Source organism: Haliotis rufescens, unplaced genomic scaffold (genome assembly GCF_023055435.1).
Source record: "Haliotis rufescens isolate VD_foot unplaced genomic scaffold, xgHalRufe1.0.p SCAF_2, whole genome shotgun sequence".
NCBI classification, from domain to species: Eukaryota; Metazoa; Mollusca; class Gastropoda; order Lepetellida; family Haliotidae; genus Haliotis; species Haliotis rufescens.
This window is the reverse complement of record NW_025963890.1, coordinates 19,717,798-19,737,184: the sequence shown is the minus strand read 5'-3', so window position 1 is coordinate 19,737,184 and position 19,387 is coordinate 19,717,798. Positions and strand designations below refer to the sequence as shown.

The 19,387-nt window shown below is 41.6% G+C and overlaps 2 protein-coding genes across 2 annotated transcripts in view; both read right to left on the bottom strand.

Moving 5' to 3' along the window:
• The window catches only part of LOC124138856 (serine-aspartate repeat-containing protein I-like), a 32,641-nt gene extending 23,206 nt beyond the window's left edge, over nucleotides 1-9,435 (bottom strand). The window contains exons 1-2 of the mRNA XM_048399218.1: nucleotides 8,505-9,435; nucleotides 7,476-7,532 (exon numbers count right to left, since the gene is read on the bottom strand). Of these exons, the coding sequence (XP_048255175.1) occupies nucleotides 7,476-7,532; nucleotides 8,505-9,435 (988 nt within the window). The remainder of the gene's footprint in view (nucleotides 1-7,475; nucleotides 7,533-8,504) is intronic.
• The window catches only part of LOC124138815 (general transcription factor 3C polypeptide 3-like), an 82,937-nt gene that overhangs the window by 32,927 nt on the left and 30,623 nt on the right, over nucleotides 1-19,387 (bottom strand). The window contains exons 22-25 of the mRNA XM_046505695.2: nucleotides 18,142-18,266; nucleotides 17,048-17,135; nucleotides 15,690-15,760; nucleotides 15,171-15,282 (exon numbers count right to left, since the gene is read on the bottom strand). Of these exons, the coding sequence (XP_046361651.1) occupies nucleotides 15,172-15,282; nucleotides 15,690-15,760; nucleotides 17,048-17,135; nucleotides 18,142-18,266 (395 nt within the window). The 3' untranslated portion in view covers nucleotide 15,171. The remainder of the gene's footprint in view (nucleotides 1-15,170; nucleotides 15,283-15,689; nucleotides 15,761-17,047; nucleotides 17,136-18,141; nucleotides 18,267-19,387) is intronic.

Here is a 19,387-nt window from a genome sequence, read left to right as displayed (position 1 = left end):
TATCGAGTCACACCTCTAAGCTCGACTCGTAATTTCAAAAATCTAAACGACAAAATTTGTCATTTGTTACAAGTTATTAATGTGCACAGTTTGGTACAAAATTGAATGTATTGTCTAGGACTTTGAATTCAGATTAGGGATATTCTTGGGTGAGCCACCCCCACACATATGTTTATTGTATGTCAGTATTAAGTAATTAACAGCACAGCAGTATTCAGCATTTCAGAGTTTTGATGTCAGAATTAAGGATTTTTTTTTCTTGGGCATCGCACCCACAATATCTGGGCAAGCTCCGTCATAGACACGGGAAGAACACCCATTGTACTTAAAAGGGCAATAGTACCCACAAGTACCGTTTGAGTCACGCGGTAAAGCTAGACTCCTGGTTTCAAATTTCTTTATGCGAAATATTTGCTGAAATGTTTAATTTGTACTTTTTATGACATTAATCATTATCATTATTCGGTACTGAGTCGCACTGCCAAGCCAGACTCCTGAATTCGAAGAACCTTCAGTGATATATTTATTGAATCTGTGCAAAGCAGTAATTACCTTGTAGTGAAATTGCACATTACAAAGATCACTTGGTTAGTTTTCAAACTGGCACTAATTCAAATTGGCTAGATGATCACTTTCATACCGTCATTGCATAGATATATTTGTTGCATAAGGATTTCATATAACTGATTTTGATCACATTTGCATGGTTGTTTTCGTTGGTGAAAAAAACTCACACATATCAATTTGGACTCATATAAGCTTGGGGTCCAAGCTTCACGTAACGGAGGGAAGTTGTCATGGTGACTGATTTACGACACCCATTGTCTAAAGAACATTTAATTGCAAAGGCTCATTACCCTGGAGCCATGACATCTATATGCCTTGAAACATTTAATTGCTGTTATTTATTAGATGCTAATTCTATTTGTTAATCCCCATTTTTGTGTACATCGACCGTCTGCCATCCTGAACAGGATGTGCAAGTATGTCACTGGTGATTTACTGTTTACATTTATATTTATTACTTACTAAATGTCAGGTGACCTTGGCTATATAAGCCTTGGTCCAGAGAGAAAAGACAAAAGGAAGAAGGACAGAAAAAAAGAGAGAAGGGGAAAAAAAAAGGTCTTACCCTTAGCCTAGCTAGGGTTAGGCTGGGTGCTCCGGGGCACCTAGACAACAACCACTACCACTATGTGCTGAACTGGCACATAGTGTCTTCTGTATGTATATATCGACATGTATAAAGTAAAACTGTATATACCGCAAGCCATCGTCACCAAGTTGTCACTTCCTACTGAGAACCATACCTCAGCCCCTTGCATATACGAGTATGCAAATTGTTCATTAATCAACGTCAGATCGACACGCGTTGATATATGTGTCTGATGTCGTATGTGTGCCTGCCTGGTGAATGTAGTGTATCTGGTGTGTATGTGTGTGTAATTAAGCCTGTGTGTGTATGTGTGTGAATGTTTGTGTATTAATTTGTTCCAGAACATAAAAAATAATAATTAAGTTCTTTTCAAGGACACCTATAAATGCCAGCCACTAATAAGCACCATGTCTGAAGCAATTAAAAATTTAAATAATCATGTGCCTCTATTCAGCTGTGTGTGGACTCCAAAATGTTGAATTTAACTGATTTCTTCTCCCTGGTCTAAATATCAGAACAAGGATTAATGGTCCCCGTTTAGCACTATCCACCATAAGCACTGCATGGCAAAAACGAAAAAAAATTACACTGCAAAAAAAATTATCAATAGTGATATTTTATGTTTATCAGTAATCTTGAAATAATTAAAGCAGGTCCTCTATTCTTTGCCCGAGCACTTATTAGAATATATTCTGTATAATGATCTTTGTCTTCAATCCTACTGTGCATCTCCATCTCTGGAAATTACCTTGCCCACATGAAAGAGCTACTTTGTTAGGACCCTCTGTGGGTCTGCTTGGTCGTAAACATACTTGTATGCACACCTAAAATATCATCTGTACATTCAGAATAGATACACATGAACCCACAGCGACCTGGGCTAAAATAAGTCCCCAGGGCTAAATCAGGACTGGATCAATGCTCAGGCTTTATGTCATTTATGGTTTTTATGATCATTTACAAGCTGCTATGAAACAGCTGGAATATTAATCACTACAGCATCAAACAAGATTCATTCACTCACAAAGTATAGATTTCAGATGTACATGATGACAAAAAAATGGCAGTTATTATTTCCATCAATATAGTTGTGATTCTAGCAATTGTTCTAAATTTGGAGCTGGAAATCTGATAACAACCATACAACCACGTTAAGCTCATACCAGCAGTAGTCTATCAATATTTGTCAAAGAGTACCAGGCCCATTCTGTTAAAGTGACCATTGACCTACCAGTAATTAATATTGACCAAAGTCATATTGTCAGTAAGCTGGGTAGGTAGGGTTCATGTAAAAACACAACTTAAGGCAGGGATTTATCTAGAATTCTAAATTAAGTGCCCTTTAAGGCATTTTTGCTATCTTGTTTAAAAAGATTTCTTCGGGTCTTATTTTCCTAAAATTCAGAGGTATTTTAACCTTGAATTCACTGCAATAAACTAAGCATTAGGTCTCTTCCTCTATGTTGGCCCTGATATAAGTGAAATACAAGTCCCCACTACAAAGTAATAACATTAGTTACAACTATAACAGCATGACTATGATGAATTAGGAAATCTTTAATTCCAACTTGGGAAGTTTTACTGACAATTGCTGCAGAGACAGGGTTGAATTTTGGCCTCTTAGCAGGTCTAGATAAATCCCTGTAAGAATTCCCTTCCTACATTGACCCTCTTGTAATTGACCTTAGTTTACAGACACAATCAGAAGAAACATGAGAGCTCTCCAACACATTCCACATTGGGCTTCCTGATCACTACACAAAATAATCTCTAAAAGATGACGTCTAATTGGTGAGCTCACTCGACTCCGACTCCGACTCCGACTCCATGATGCAGGCCACAGGAAGATGTAACAGTTGTTGGATATCTCTCCATCAATGAAACACTTCCCTTGACAGTGTCCCAATAAACCGCATTTCCTTCTGTATCAATCACTGCTGGGGTTATGCCGCCTGACTGGTCTGAATGAAGGGCATATAAATCTCTTGCAGACTAAACCCATAGAGGGGAATGTCCAAGTAACTCTCCATTCCTTACCCGCAGGAATGGAGAGCTACGAGGATATTCCCCTACTTAAAACACATCTCTAATCTTACACTTTGACAAAACATTCTAAAGAGCCGTGAAACATGCACTGCAAAGATCAGCTCGCGACGGGGCACATGCAAAAGCAACAGAGAACACTACCAAGTCTCCATTCCCTAAACAGACAGACAGACAGACGCATGCATGTTGCTATTTAATGATATTTAAAGCGACGTCAAAGCCCATTTTGCCTCACTTCACCACCTCAGTCTATCTATTCTCCAGATGACAACGCCAGGCCACCAGGTTGTCACCAATTATCTCTGACACCCACCAACATTGCCCAACATGGACGACACACCAGATATTAATTACACACCCGAAATTAATTTTAGACATTATCATCATTACACCTTCACTATCATTTCATCAGTTCCCTTATTTTTTGTTGGGAGAATAGATACCCATCCTGGCAACTTTTCACCAGTCCAGATTACAACACTCTCATTACTGAAAAAAGAACATCAAACACCTTAGACCTAGCGTATCATCACTTACAAACTTGCCATACTTTTGCAACTAAGAAAGGAAGAGAGCAATGTTGGCATTGATATTTCTGCCATTTCATATGCATTTGCAATATACTCTCAAACCAGTTTATCGTAAGAATAAAACCCAAGATATCATTAGCCAATGACAAGAGACCTTTGTATTCAGTGCAGGATGATTAAGTCATACATATACATGTATGCGGGTTGTACCTCTCACATTGTTAACATAATCATGAAATTTGTGCTTATTTTACATGGCAGAATATTAGTAATTATCATATACATTTCAACAATATTTGTCCCAGGACCAACTGCAACTGCCAGTCCCAGTTATATTTCTGGTCAGTAACAGAAACACTGATGATGAATCAACCTGACAACACTGCATAGTTACAAGTGCATAGTTACAAGTGCATACTGTGTGATTGGATCCTGGCTGTTTAGACAGGTGCCTTCACTCAGTACACAGATATTAACAATAGGTTTGTCTACATTTTGCAGCATAGACAGAGTTGAAAGGAAGCAAAGAAATGATCTTGAAACCCCATCATCTATCTGAATTCTGCAATGTAAATATTATATAGCTGGAGCAATCAGTCGTTAGTCAACCAAAGTGCAACATATGCACAAGTGGGATCTAGTGAATGAGTCTGATTTAATACTGGATCCACTGAAAGCTTTGATAGAAAGCATGGTACACAGTGTCAGGACATATACTGAGTCAAATTAAAAACTTCACATTTTTATAAGTAATCCCATATATGATATACAACGGACAAATGTATCAGAGAAGGTAATTTTTAATCATTAATGTCCAAAGAAGGATTTTAATTAACGGTGGTAACCATAATTTGTTCCAAGCACCTACGGTATTCGGTAATAACATCAACAGTTTAAATCATAAGTCCCAAGCACGAGAATCTGATGGCACACAAGTTCAGTAGCGTGTATGGCCACCTTGTGCGTTGACAACTGCCACACAACGCCTCCGCATGGACCTTGTGATGCTTGTGAACACATGATTGGGAAGACGACGCAATGGTTGCTGCAAAATGGTGCCAAGATCTTGCAAATTCTGTGGTTGGTTCTGGAGAGTTCTGGACTTCTGCCAAGAGCAACCCAGACGTGTTCGATGGGATTAGGGTTGGGAGACCTTGACGGCCAGTCCATGACATTGACTCCCGCATTCTGAAGGAAATTCCTTGTCAAAATTGCTGTGTGGGGTCTGGCATTGTCATGTTGGAAGATCAAACCGGGGTCCATGTGCTGCCATAAAAGGCAGAAGTTCTGGTGCCAGTACCTGGTCGCGGTAAGCAGCAGCGTTGAGGTTGCCACGGATGACAAGAAGCCTGGAACGTGCATTGCCACAGAAAGCATCCCACACCATGACACTTCCACCTCGAAATCTGTCAACTTCCTGTACACAACACTGGGCGTAACGTTCATGACGGCGCCTCCACACCCTCGCCCTACCATTAGCAAATTGAAGATTAAATCGGGTTTCATCACTGAAGAGGACTTGATTCAAATTCCTCTGAGTCCATCGTAAGTGTCGCTGTGCCCACAATTGACGTTTACGTCTGTGTAATTGAGTCAGAATCGGCCAGCAGTATGGCCGTCGTGCTTGAAGGTGAGCAGTTCTCAGACGGTTTCGAACAGTTTGCGCACTCAGTCTACCCCTAAACACTTCATTTCTGGTTGATGTAGCCGTCAAAAATCGGTTACGGAGGTGACGTAAGACAATCTGATGATCCTCTGCATGTGACGTCACACATGGTCGACCTGGCCGAGGGCGATCAGCGGTGGTACCCGTTTGCTGTAGACGCGTCTGTAAATCATAAACAGTCCGTCGACTACAACCTATCATCCTTGCGACTTCAGCAACGGATGTTCACGTCTGCAACATGCTGATGGCACGTTCACGTTGCACATTTGAAAGGCGTGGCATGACAAATGGCCGTAAAGACTTTTGTTTTCTTGTGTTTTTCTTTTTTTGTTAATGACTGCTAACAAGTATGGCTGAAAACACGTGCGGCATTATGGCCACGTGCCCAGTTGCACGTGAAAAACCACTTTTGCCACTATAGTGCTGTGCACATGATTTTGATCGATTCACCTGCACAAAAACGGGTGTTATCTGAAAACAATACGTGGCAATTACTGTTTAAATACACAATAAGGGCCCACAAAAATTTTAGGATTGTGAAGTTTTTAATTTGGTTCAGTATATATTACCATGGTACAGTGTCAGGATATATAGAGAATACTACACTCATTCTCGTTAGATACCATTTTTACAAAACGAGTGGACTTTTTATGGTATCTGACCGAGCGAAAGGGAGGTCAGATAACATAGAAAGTTCACGAGTTTCGTAAAAACGGTATCTAACGAGAATGCGTGTGGTATTTTATTTATTACCCACGTTAAATATGTATGTAAGTGTAAATACATAACAACTTTTGTTTGTTGACAGACCAAACTGAAACTGGTTGACAAATCTGGTTGCGTACGAATATTGATATATGCCCAAATATGGGCATTGTTGACATTCCTATGCATACGCATTAACACCATGCGCCTGCAGTTGTGTTTGAAAACAAAACAGCACAGACGCTCAAGTTCCTTTTGGAAGAATTTCTTCAACTTATGAGAATTCAAGTGCCACATTGTTAGTACACAGGACACCTATAAGAAAATTTGAAAAGTCAATGTCAATATCGGACCAACAGTCGGTCACTCGCACTGCCGGGGTCTTGTCTGTGCATTTAAAATGGTTCGGTTTCCTTGATCTATCAGCTGAATTTATATCATGTCCATACCATTTTGGAAGAGGGAAATCAGAGGGTTCGCCAAAGACATCAAACAATAGTTATCATTGTGAATAATTCTAAGAGCCATAAATTCCTGTTTATGCTGAGAACCACACTATAAATTTTTATAAATTTTCAACAGACGTCCACTACACTGCCAACATATCCATAGTTGTGAGGGAAACCCTATCCCTTGTAAGAGGCGCCACTGCGCATGCGCAAGGCGGGAATCTAGTCACTTCTTTCAACCCATACTCTCATCAACTAGATGCAGATATTTGGGGAGGTGGGAGGGATTAATTCCTGATTTGATAGAGGTGGTAATCTTAGAATTATTCACAATGATAACTATTGTTTGATAATTCTTGTGAATACCTCACCCCTATCACATCAGTGCCAGTATACACCAGAGGGACTGGCGGGTTCTGGTATCTAGCATCCCATAGATATTTGGCTAGTGAAGTGGTAAAACCAAGGATTATATGCCAAAAGGGTCTTAAACGGATGTGTCTAATAGTCTACTTACAAGACTTAGACATATAGAATTTTTCAAGGCGTCATATGAAGGGTATATGTATATTCCCTTGTGATACTTAGACTTTTTAGTCACGTCGTTTCCTGTGATGACGTCATCTGTGACGTCACTTCCGGTGATGACGTCATCTGTGACGTCACTTCCGGTGTCACTATTCTCCCGTATCACTTATGACGTGGTTTACCGTTATGCCCTTTTTGGATAGTGATATTTAACGTATCTTAACGTTTCTCCGGTGTGATGACTCCTATGACGTCACTTCCGGTGGTAGTACATTGACGTTCCTATCATGTAGATTACCGTATATCACTTAATCCTTCGATCTCTGATTTCAGTGTTGACATTTGCCCTGTTTTACTAACTCAATAGTGCAGTCCAGTAACAAAGTACAACTTACCCTGAGTTCCTGAGGTACTTCTGAAATCTTCCCCCCCCTCCCTCTTTTTTCCCTTTCCTGGAAGAGGGAGGGAACAGGTTACTTTACTTGGTAACTATCACCTGGGCGGCCACCAAAGGCCCCAGAGTGTATAGTCCATTTAGATCGGTCTGTATGTCTCGTAAGTAAAAGTTTGAAAAAGTGTTGTGGGACTTCCACTGGCAGCTGGCCACGATTTGTTCGATGGATGCAGTATTCCATGTGGCTAGGCTTGTTGCCAGTGCTCTGATTTCGTGGGGTCTGCAGCTACCCCAAATCGGCGTGGAAATTTGTGCCGTTTTATAGCTATCTGTGATAACTGTTTTTAGCCATCCCGCTACAGTGCCCTTTGCGATGTCCTTTTCTGACGAGGGCTTGCAAGAGATAAATAGGCGTTTTCTCTGCTTTCTGTGGGGTTGAGTCGCTGTGATAAAATATCTCAAGGCTCTTATGGGGCAAAGCAATCTTTCCGGGAAGTCCACACTTTTACTTAGGGCTGGTATCGTGTATTGCCGATGTCCGAGTGGGCCGAAGGTTGACGACTGGTTTTTGGCAATAAATTCAGGGAGCGATCTGAACGACACTGCTTTCCATTCTTTGGTATGGGTTACAGTGGAGATATCAATAGCGTGTAGTTCTGACACACGAGCCGCCGTAGCCATGGCTAAGAGAAAAGCAGTTTTCTTGGAGACTGATAGTAATGTCACACTACTCATGGGTTCATACGGTGCTTTCATCAATGCCGACAATACTATAGATAGATCCCATTTAGGAAAAGTACGTGGTACTTTTATATCTTCCAGGGCAAAAGACTTCAAAAGTCGATTTAGTACTGGATGGGTACCTATAGATAGGTCATCGTGTTGTAATACTGATGACAGGGCTGATCTATATCCTTCGAAAGTGCCGTGTCGTAATTTCTTGTCGTTTCTGAGATGGATCAAGAATTCGGCTACTATAGGTATCGTTATATCTCCATGTAACTGTTTCCCTCTTCTCCATTCGACGAACTTGTCCCATCTGTTATTATATAAGGCAGATGAGGCTGGTCTCCTTGAGCTAGCCACTCTTCGTGCAGCTGATTTAGAGTAACCGGCGGCTTGCATCTTATGCGAGATAATTTCCAAGCGTGAAGATGGAGGTTGTCGAGGCGGCTGTAAAATATGTCCGTCTTTGGTTGTCTCAATAGGTCGTGACGTACTGGGAGTTTCAGAGGTACTTCTAGCAGGAGTTGTAGAAGTCTCGGAAACCAAGCCCTTTTGGGCCAAGCCGGGGCTATGAGCATTATGACACAATCCGTTTCCTCTATTTTCTTCAGTACTCTGTCTAGGAGAGCCCATGGGGGAAATGCGTAAGCAAACATTCCCTTCCATTCCATTGGGAGCGCATCGACTTGGAGTGCTAGTGGGTCTGGTACTGGGCTGACGTAGACTGGTAGTTTGTTGTTGAGACATGTGGCGAATAGATCTATGTTTGGAGTGTCCCATATCTGGGTTATCCACTTGAACACCTCGGGATGTAGTGACCATTCTGTTGGTACTATCTTGTTTTTCCGGGATAGGTAATCTGCTAGTATATTTAGCTTGCCCGGAATGTGTCTTACTTCGATCTTGCAACTCACTGAGTCTACCAAGGCATATAAACGTGTAACCTCCTTCGGTAAAGGCTGAGATCTTGTGCCCCCTTGGTGCTGTATGTAAGCGACCACGGTTGAGTTGTCTGTAGCGATCTTCACTGACGAGTGGTGTAGACGATTTAGCCAAGCTGTTAATGCTAGATATATCGCTCTCATTTCTAGACAATTGATGTGTAGCTCTTTGTCTTGGGAGGACCATTTCCCTTGAATGGTGGCATCGTCCATATGGGCACCCCAACCCTCTCCTGATGCATCTGTGTAGAGTTGATGTAGGGGGGTGGGGTAGTGGAATACCTGGCATGACATTTTGGCGATTTAGCCACCAAAGGAGTTCTGAGATTCGAACTTCTGGGGGTTGGATTAGTGCTTCCAGCTCTAGATTCTTGGTGGTGTTCATCCAAATCTGCAATGGCCTTAATTGTAGCCTGCCTCTGTAGGTTAGGTCTTGGATAGATGTGAGCGTGCCTAGGCAAGACATCCACGAGTGTCTCGACTTGACGGGCTGATCGAGTGCGCATGTAATCATGCTCTGTACTCTTGCATATCTGTCCTCTAGGGGTGCTACTATGCCCTTGTCGAGGATAAATCTTGCGCCTATGTAGGTGATGACCTGTGTGGGTGCCAGCTCTGATTTTTGAGCGTGAACCAGGAAACCTAAGTTTGTGAGAAGTTGGATGAGACACACTGTGTTTAGACTGATTTGTGATTCGTCCTGATCGACCGATAGGAAGTCGTCGATATATCCATGAAGCCTTATGAGATTTAGATGGCGGAACCAATGACGGGATTGGTGATCCTGGTGAATAACCATGGGGTGATGGATATGCCGAATGGTAGTACCCTGAACTGGTATCTCTGACCGTTGACAGCGAATCGTAGGTATCGACAATGACTTGGATGGATCGGGACGTGAAGATATGCGTCTTGGAGATCTATGCTTATCATCCAATCTGCTTGTCTTAGGGAATTCTTCAACTTCTTTATAGATTCCATCTGAAATGTGGGTGGTTTTTCCAGATAATCTTTGTTCAGAGTTTTTAGGTCTATTATTAATCTCATCTCTGAAGAATTCTTCTTCGGTACCAGGAAAACTGGGGAGTAGAATCCGGGGGAGTTGTCTGACTCCTTTAGGGTGCTGATAGCTCCTTTTGTGAGTAATTTTTGTATGGCTACTTCTGCTGCGACTAGCTTCGGTCCTGATAGCTGGAATCGGGGGCCGGTAGGATGAATGACTAGTTTTGGTCGTTTTAAGAAGTGAAGTTTGTAGCCTCTTCTTATTACTTCGAGTAACCATGAGTCGTCTGTGATGGTCTCCCAGTTGTCTGCGTACTGCATAAGACGGCCTCCGACTGGTCCCGGAATAGGATGAGATTTGAACTTGGGTAGTCTTGGGTCGATGTTTGTAAGATTGGCTAGTTCGACTGGATTTGGAGTAGGCGTGTCCTTGGTCTTCCGTAATTCTAACTCGTTGTCCGTAGGGCAGGCGAAGTCGGTAGGATCTGGATGGGTCTGAAGATTTATGGTGAAGTCATCTCCGAGGGGGGCCCCTACGGGAACTGCCTCTTCCTCTGCCAAGTCCTCTCTGTGAAGTGGGAAGATCAACTCTGGAGTTCTTGTACCTGGGTTGATACGATCTGTTTCTCTGAGTAGAGGCTCGAAAAGAATTCTGATTGGGCTGTTCGCGTCGGGGTCCAGGGCTCTGTCCCTGGGGTCGAGTAACTGCCGGTTGTCTCTGTAACTTGGATGCTAACGAGATTCCTGAAATTTCTGGTTAGTTGACGAGATTCACCGATTTCAGTCTACCGTTGAAAAACTGTGATGACGTAATGGGCTGTGACATCATGGATCTCTTTAAAGGGTCTGGCATCACATGATGAACTTGCTGTAGTAAGTGTCTTCTTTGCATGAGCAGAAACTGCGCTGACATCCATACTTGAGATGATAGGAGGTCTTCCTGCATCTTCAGTATGTGGTCTAATGAGCTGTGGATAAATCCCGTCTTCTGACTAGTCATCTCCGTGGAAGTGTCTAAGGGAAGATCATCGCTCTGGTTGTACGGGGGTATGACATGGCGAATACCAGCTGCTAACCAGTTGATGTAAGAACTGGTATTAATCATTTGTTTATTGACCTTATCTAAGCTCTTGATCTGGGACATATCAATGCGCATATTGGGGTTAGGTTTCTTAACCAGATCGAAGTAATCTTCGTCAATGCTAGGCTGTAGTGTGAATGGATCATCATGTGTTTTGTAAGCAGATCTAATATAGATAGGCTTCAGTTTAGCACTAGGACCCGCTGAAAAGTTCAATTGATTTTCAGTTCTCTTGATGACGTCATCCAAATATGACGGAGGGGGAAGCGTATGGAATGGTTCGGTCCCCTTATCGGGTCCCTCATATCCTGCCCGTTCAATCAAGGGTTTAACGGGTGTACTGTCCTGGTCTGGTTTTAAGGTGGGCATTAGTTCATAAAGTTCTGTTATGATGTCTCTAAGGGAGTAATTGTTTGATCTATAATCCTCCTCTATAGCAGTGTCCCCATAGCCTGAATACTCAGGTGTAGATCAGCACCCCCTACTCTGGCTGGGCTGGGAGTGGGTCGTATGGCTGAGGGTATCGTAATCCCGGTCGTCTGATTTACGGCAAGCTGTGCGGGAATCACGTGTTCTATAACTGTATGGTGATGTCATATTTCCCTCGCTTTCTTCGCCCGTATAACAGGACTGTGTGGCAGTATGAGAGGGTACACGCTTAGGATTACTATCCTGATATGCACGAGCTTTGTCGGTGCGTCTATCATAGTGGCTTGACGGTGATTGGTGCGTATTTCTGTGCATACTGCGGTGTGAAGACCGTGATTCACGATGAGCCCTGTGATGTGCGTGGTAGGGAGAAGATCTATGAGATTCTCGCTCTCTTAGTATAATTCTCCTACTGTCCTCATAGTCTGATTCAGCGTAACCTTGTACATGTCTGCTGTATGAGGGTGTACTGCCATATTCAGCCTTAGATCTCTGTTTACTCTCGTGATCAATCCCTGATTGGCCAAGCCGGGTTTGATTAACTGATTCTTTTAGATCTGAGATTTCTCGAGACATAGATTGCATGCATGTGTCAATCATAACAGACATTGAATTTGTTATTCTTTCCGTGAACTCATTAACGTTAAAGGGGGAACGCGGCAGAGGGTGAAAGTCGTTAGTTTCTGTCCAAACTCGATGATCGACCGTACCAGACGTTGCCGGATGCAAGTTAGAGGCACTTTCTGTTTGACCGGTTCCATGCATCTGCTCCTCAACATTATTGGGAGAGTGGGATGAGCGACGGGGTCTCTTCTCCTCAAAAGGTGAGACGGCGCCCTCGCGCGACACTCGCTTGTCAGCCCCGTGATTAATTTTAGCCGCCACGGGCTTAATCACTTGTTTTCTTGATGTAGATGCTCTAGTGACCGTTTTATGATCGGGATTTTTGATCCATGTCTTGGAGAGCTTGTCAAATTTTTCTTTTGACAGATGCTCGCAATAACTGCACCTTGACCTCTGTGTACAGCTGCTTTTCTTGCATGCGAGACATCTAGGGTGAGGATCCCCAGGAGCTTGGTGTTGTCCACAGCCCGAACAGACAGGTGTCTGCTTATGAGATGAAGATCTCATCCCACAACACTTTTCTTAACTAATTACTTACTAGAGACTCCGATCTTCTATACCCCCGTTCTGCTAGTGGAACTGCTCTCTGCTTGTAGTCTATAAAGCTTGAGACGATCTATCTTGTATGTGGAACTCAATCACGTGTTCGGATGTGCAACAAAAAAATTTTCCTTGTTGTCATCAGGACACACAGGAAAGAAGTGACTAGATTCCCGCCTTGTGCATGCGCAGTGGCGCCTCTGACAAGGGATAGGGTTTCCCTCACAACTATGGATATGTTGGCAGTGTAGTGGACGTCTGTTGAAAATTTATAAAAATTTATAGTGTGGTTCTCAGCATAAACAGGAATTTATGGCACTGATGTGATAGAGGTGAGGTATTCACAAGAATTATTCATGTTTACTGTACCACCCTTTACTGAAGATGTGAAAATCAACACGCTCAAGTCTGCTTGTATGTCAGCTTCGAACGAAGGGCAAGGTCACCACCGGAATAAGAAAAGACAACCGTGATCTACTCAGCGTTTTACGCTAGAGATAGGGAATGCTTTTGTTCACCTTTGGGATATTTTGGGCCACATAATCAGAAATCAGGCACACTTCTACGGAGTTTTCGAATGATTTGTATCGGAAATGTTTACTTTGAGTGATCTGGTTGTGCAGTCGTCAACAAACAACTCCCGAAACAGCGCCACAAAATATGCTTCGAAGAGGACACTGATTGCACAACAAGTCTAGATATCTGTCCAGATAGTTTAAAGTGACTTCATTTCACCACGCTTATCCTTTTACGTTAAATCAAATGGGAAGTTGTGAAAGTCGGGTGCGTCACGCTCATTGGGACCCTCGATTTATTGAACGGTAGTCCTACATTGTAAATGGATATAGCTCGATTATATAATGTCTGTGGAAGCTCAATGCATAACTTATATAGGATGCAAACCGAATTAGATGCGTGTGACTATCTTGTTTGGTTTAATAAAGTGTTTGTTCATATCTCTCGCTCACATGAGATTGCTTCAGTTCTGCCTTGTAGTTGCAAAAATGAATGACGTCTCGCGATTTTTTTATGAATGAAAAAAGTAGTCCCGGTGTGACAGAGGTCATGGTTATCCAATCCAAACGAATAAAACAAGGCCAACCTTGTACGACACGCGTGTGACGTACAGATTTAGTATCTTACCACCTGCATCTTCACCATGTGGGTAATAAATATAACTATGGTACACAGTGTCAAGATATATATTACTATGGTACACAGTGTCAAGATATATATTACTATGGTACAGTGTCAGGATATATATTACCATGGTACACAGTGTCAGGATGCATATTACTATGGTACATATTGTCAAGATATATATTACCATGGTACACAGTGTCAAGATTTATATTACCTTGGTACAGTGTCAGGATATTTATTACTATGGTACACAGTGTCTAGATATATATATACTTGGTACACAGTGTCAAGATATATATTACCATGGTACACAGTGTCAAGATATATATTACTATGGTACACAGTGTCAAGATATATATTACCATGGTACACAGTGTCAAGATATATATTACCATGGTACACAGTGTCAAGATATATATTACTATGGTACACAGTGTCAAGATATATATTACCTTGGTACACAGTGTCAAGATATATATTACTATGGTACACAGTGTCAAGATATATATTACCATGGTACACAGTGTCAGGATATATATAACCATGGTACACAGTGTCTAGATATATATTACCATGGTACACAGTGTCAAGATATATATTACCTTGGTACACAGTGTCAAGATATATATTACTATTGTACACAGTGTCAGGATATATATTACTTTGGTACACAGTGTCAGGATATAATTTACCATGGTACACAGTGTCAAGATATATATTACCATGGTACACAGTGTCAAGATATATATTACTATGGTACACAGTGTCAGGTTATATATTACCATGGTATAGTGTCAGGATATATATTACCATGGTACACAGTGTCAAGATATATATTACTATTGTACACAGTGTCAAGATATATATTACCATGGTACACAGTGTCAAGATATATATTACTATTGTACACAGTGTCAAGATATATATTACCATGGTACACAGTGTCAAGATATATATTACTATTGTACACAGTGTCAGGATACATATTACTATTGTACACAGTGTCAGGATACATATTACTATGGTACACAGTGTCAGGTTATATATTACCATGGTACAGTGTCAGGATATATATTACCACGGTACATAGTGTCAGGATATATATTACCACGGTACATAGTGCCAGGACATAGATTACCTGGGTACAGTGTCAAGATATATATGACAATGTTCCATGGTACACAGTGTCAGGAGAACACAAGCACCTCACCTCAAATGACGCAGTACTGCCCTACCACCATGCGGGCGAGGTCGTGAGAGCCACTTTTCATGTAGATGAGTGCCAGGTTGTGGGCGATCTCCATGCTCAGGTCAAATATGCCCTGCAAACAACAGATTCAAGTCAGATAGTCCCTGGTTATTTAAAACATTTGACAACTTTTTTTCAATTTTAAAAGTTGAACTAGATTTTTCAAATCTGTGCCATGAACAAATCAAAGTCACAGAAATTCCTTCATCTCTCCTGGTCTTCCTACAGATTTTCAAAGTTCAACATTTTCCAATTTATAACAAAACATTTTTTCTCTCCATTTTACCGAAATGAGCAAATCTGAATACTATAATGTGTCAAAGATAATTATGTTACTTTATTACATTCAGCCTGTTTATTTACTTGCTTTACAAAAAATCTTATCTTGAAACAATATATATACAACATATATATACAACATATTTGTCATATATTACTGAGTACATGGGTAAGTTGACAGAATTGTTGCCTGTAGCTCACCTTATCATGTTTAATGATGGGAGGACATGCCAGAGCCTTCTTGTAGTAGTACACAGCTGCATACTTCAGCTCTGTGGACAAAGCAAGTGAAACATGGGGTTTCAGGAGGTAACAGCACAGTTGGTATCCATAAGAAGTTTCACGTCTTCAAGATCATCCAACTTCTAAATGATTATCAAAGACTTTACAGAGTATATCATAGACATTTATCAGATACAGAATTTATCACATGAGTATATCTGACCCTGAGTACATCAGACACAGAGTATATCACATGAGTACCGTATATCGCTGTGTATAAGGCGACCCCACGTATAAGACGACCCCCCTGTACACGCCTTCAAAATCAACCCAAAATCCTATACTCCGTGTATAAGGCGACCTGGAATGAAGCACATCACAAGTGCGCAGACAAACCTTATATATGCAATAGAATATGTTTATCTTGCACTGTTTTTTCTACGATGATTGGTCGCGTGTGTAACTCCAACACATGTTGCCATTTTGTGTTTACACAGTACGACACCAAATTGATGACCGTAAAATAAAATTCATTTATGAAGTAATAACATATAAGAAACAATGGTGAGTAATTTAATCGCCAATTAACTATGTTGTAACTAACTAGGCTTATGTTTGCTTCACATTCAGCGTGTTTATTCCACAATCACTTATACACACTGTCTCCAACAGTTGTTAATACAACTGTACAAACAGCGGGAATTGATTTCAGCTTCACCAGTTATCACATGTTAAGTCACATGTGCAATATGCAAATGCTTACCGGTACTTCCGGCTCTCTACTTATCATGCTCATGGATGTTGATTGTTTTACCGTGTCAGCTGGTTTGACAATCTGCATCGAGGTGAGGGTCATTTCAACTTTATTTGCAGAAATTATTAAACTTTATTCAAGGAAAAGAGATACAAATCATGTTTATGTATGGAAATAGTTATTGGAACAGTTTTATTGTCCATTGCTGGGCTGGCTATCGTACGCCGGATGACATCGCCAGTGGAAAAAAAAAAGAAGATATCTTCGACTCCGTGTATAAGACGACCCCCCTTCTTAACCCCCTCAAAAACTTGCTTTATACACAACAATATACGGTATATAAAAAACAGAGTATATCAGATCCAGATGTGATTATATCACATGAGTATATCAACATATAGCTCACCACGAAACCAAAAAAACACACCAAACAGCATGTGAAAGCAAGAAGTCAAGGGCCCAAATGTCAAAAGGTTAACATTTAGGGGTCCCTAAACTCAAATACTGTCGGTGCAAACGTCCAGGACTCAAAGACCCCTTACTTTTGAACACTGGCAAATGGGTGACAAGTGGACTGACTCACCAAGCTGATGCATGGCCCGGCCCAGGTTGTAGAGGGTTTCCTGGCACTCTCCCCGAAGTTCCACATAGTTGTTGAGGAACGCCAGACCCTGTCAATTAGACACAACACAACATTACATCCCATCTCTTGATACAGATACTCCTCTCATTCAAACAAACGGACATCTAGTATTTGTTTTTTGTTTGTTTGTTGTATAATGCCACTATCAGCCTTAGGATTTTGACCTGTAAATAACTGAATCTGGACCAGACAATCCAGTGACTAATAATGTGAGCTACAATCCATGTCATCGGAGTATGATGAAATGCAATCAAGCAAGCCACAGAGCCTGACCACCTGATCTATTTGGTCACCTCTTACGACCAGTTCTAACTGAAATTGTCATAGGGTTGTAATTTCGGAGATATTGTGCTAGAAAGGACTTCCATATGTCAGTGCCCCTATCACAAGTAGATTTGCTTGCAGTATTCTGATACTACTGCATGTTGTAAATATCGAACACTTTTGTCACTGAATTTTGGGGACATGATATTTTTGGCTGACAGTTTAGCATGTGTGCTGTAATCTGATTTGCTAAATCGGGCTCAAAGGCTGTGAATGTTTTGAAAATTACAACATGTATGAATAATTTAGTTGCAAAACATGATAGTTCACTCAGTGCTAAATTTGACCAATGGTATTTGGCAGGGTGACATCTTGTGTGTATAACACACTTTTCCAAAATAAAACAAATATAAAGAGGGTAGTGCGTATTATACACACAGCCAATGAGTTTTTCCCAAAGCAAGAACAAAACCCTAGAAGCGAAACAATGTACAGTTTGACTTTGCGTTATGTATTAACAAGACAGAAGTGGTGATGCCTATTATCCATCGTTGGATGACACCATTGCATTACAGAGTGAGACATGACATGCTGGTTTGAGTACAGGAACAAGAGAATTAAGGGTTTATCACCAGTTTCGTAATTACAATGTTGACAAGCATCATGTGTTATGTGATTTTCAGGTGTTATGGAACCTTCGACTTTTGGAAAAATAAACATGTGAAACCTAAAGCTAACAGATAAAATGAAAGTACTAAGTGTCGACTGACCTGTGTGAAGAGGTAGTGTTTCTTGGTGGTGAACTTCTGACACACCATGTGGATGAAGCAGAGCCCAATACACAGGCTGATGAGGGGATCTCTCGGAGTCTGCCGGAACACTGCCATATACTCCCCTGCAGATAGAACCATCAGCAGTTAGATATACTGTTACCCTGACAACACTGCCATATACTCCCCTGCACACAGAACCATCAGCAGTTATATATACTGTTACCCTGACAACACTGCCATATACTCCCCTGCAGACAGAACCATCAGCAGTTACATATACTGTTACCCTGACAACACTGCCATATACTCCCCTGCACACAGAACGATCAGCAGGTAGATATACTGTTACCCTGACAACACTGCCATATACTCCCCTGCAGATAGAACCATCAACAGTTATATACACTGTTACCCTGACAACACTGCCATATACTCCCCTGCAGACAAAACCATCAGCAGTTATATACACTGTTACCCTGACAACACTGCCATATACTCCCCTGCAGACAGAACCATCAGCAGTTCTATATACTGTTGCCATGACTACACTGCCATATACTCCCCTGCACACAGAACCATCAGCAGTTACATATACTGTTACCCTGACAACACTGCCATATACTCCCCTGCACACAGAACCATCAGCAGTTATATATACTGTTACCCTGACAACACTGCCATATACTCCCCTGCAGACAGAACCATCAGCAGTTACATATACTGTTACCCTGACAACACTGCCATATACTCCCCTGCACACAGAACCATCAGCAGGTAGATATACTGTTACCCTGACAACACTGCCATATACTCCCCTGCAGATAGAACCATCAACAGTTATATACACTGTTACCCTGACAACACTGCCATATACTCCCCTGCAGACAAAACCATCAGCAGTTATATACACTGTTGCCCTGACAACACTGCCATATACTCCCCTGCAGACAGAACCATCAGCAGTTCTATATACTGTTGCCATGACTACACTGCCATATACTCCCCTGCACACAGAACCATCAGCAGTTACATATACTGTTACCCTGACAACACTGCCATATACTCCCCTGCACACAGAACCATCAGCAGTTATATATACTGTTACCCTGACAACACTGCCATATACTCCCCTGCAGACAGAACCACCAGCAGTTACATATACTGTTACCCTGACAACACTGCCATATACTCCCCTGCACACAGAACCATCAGCAGGTAGATATACTGTTACCCTAACAACACT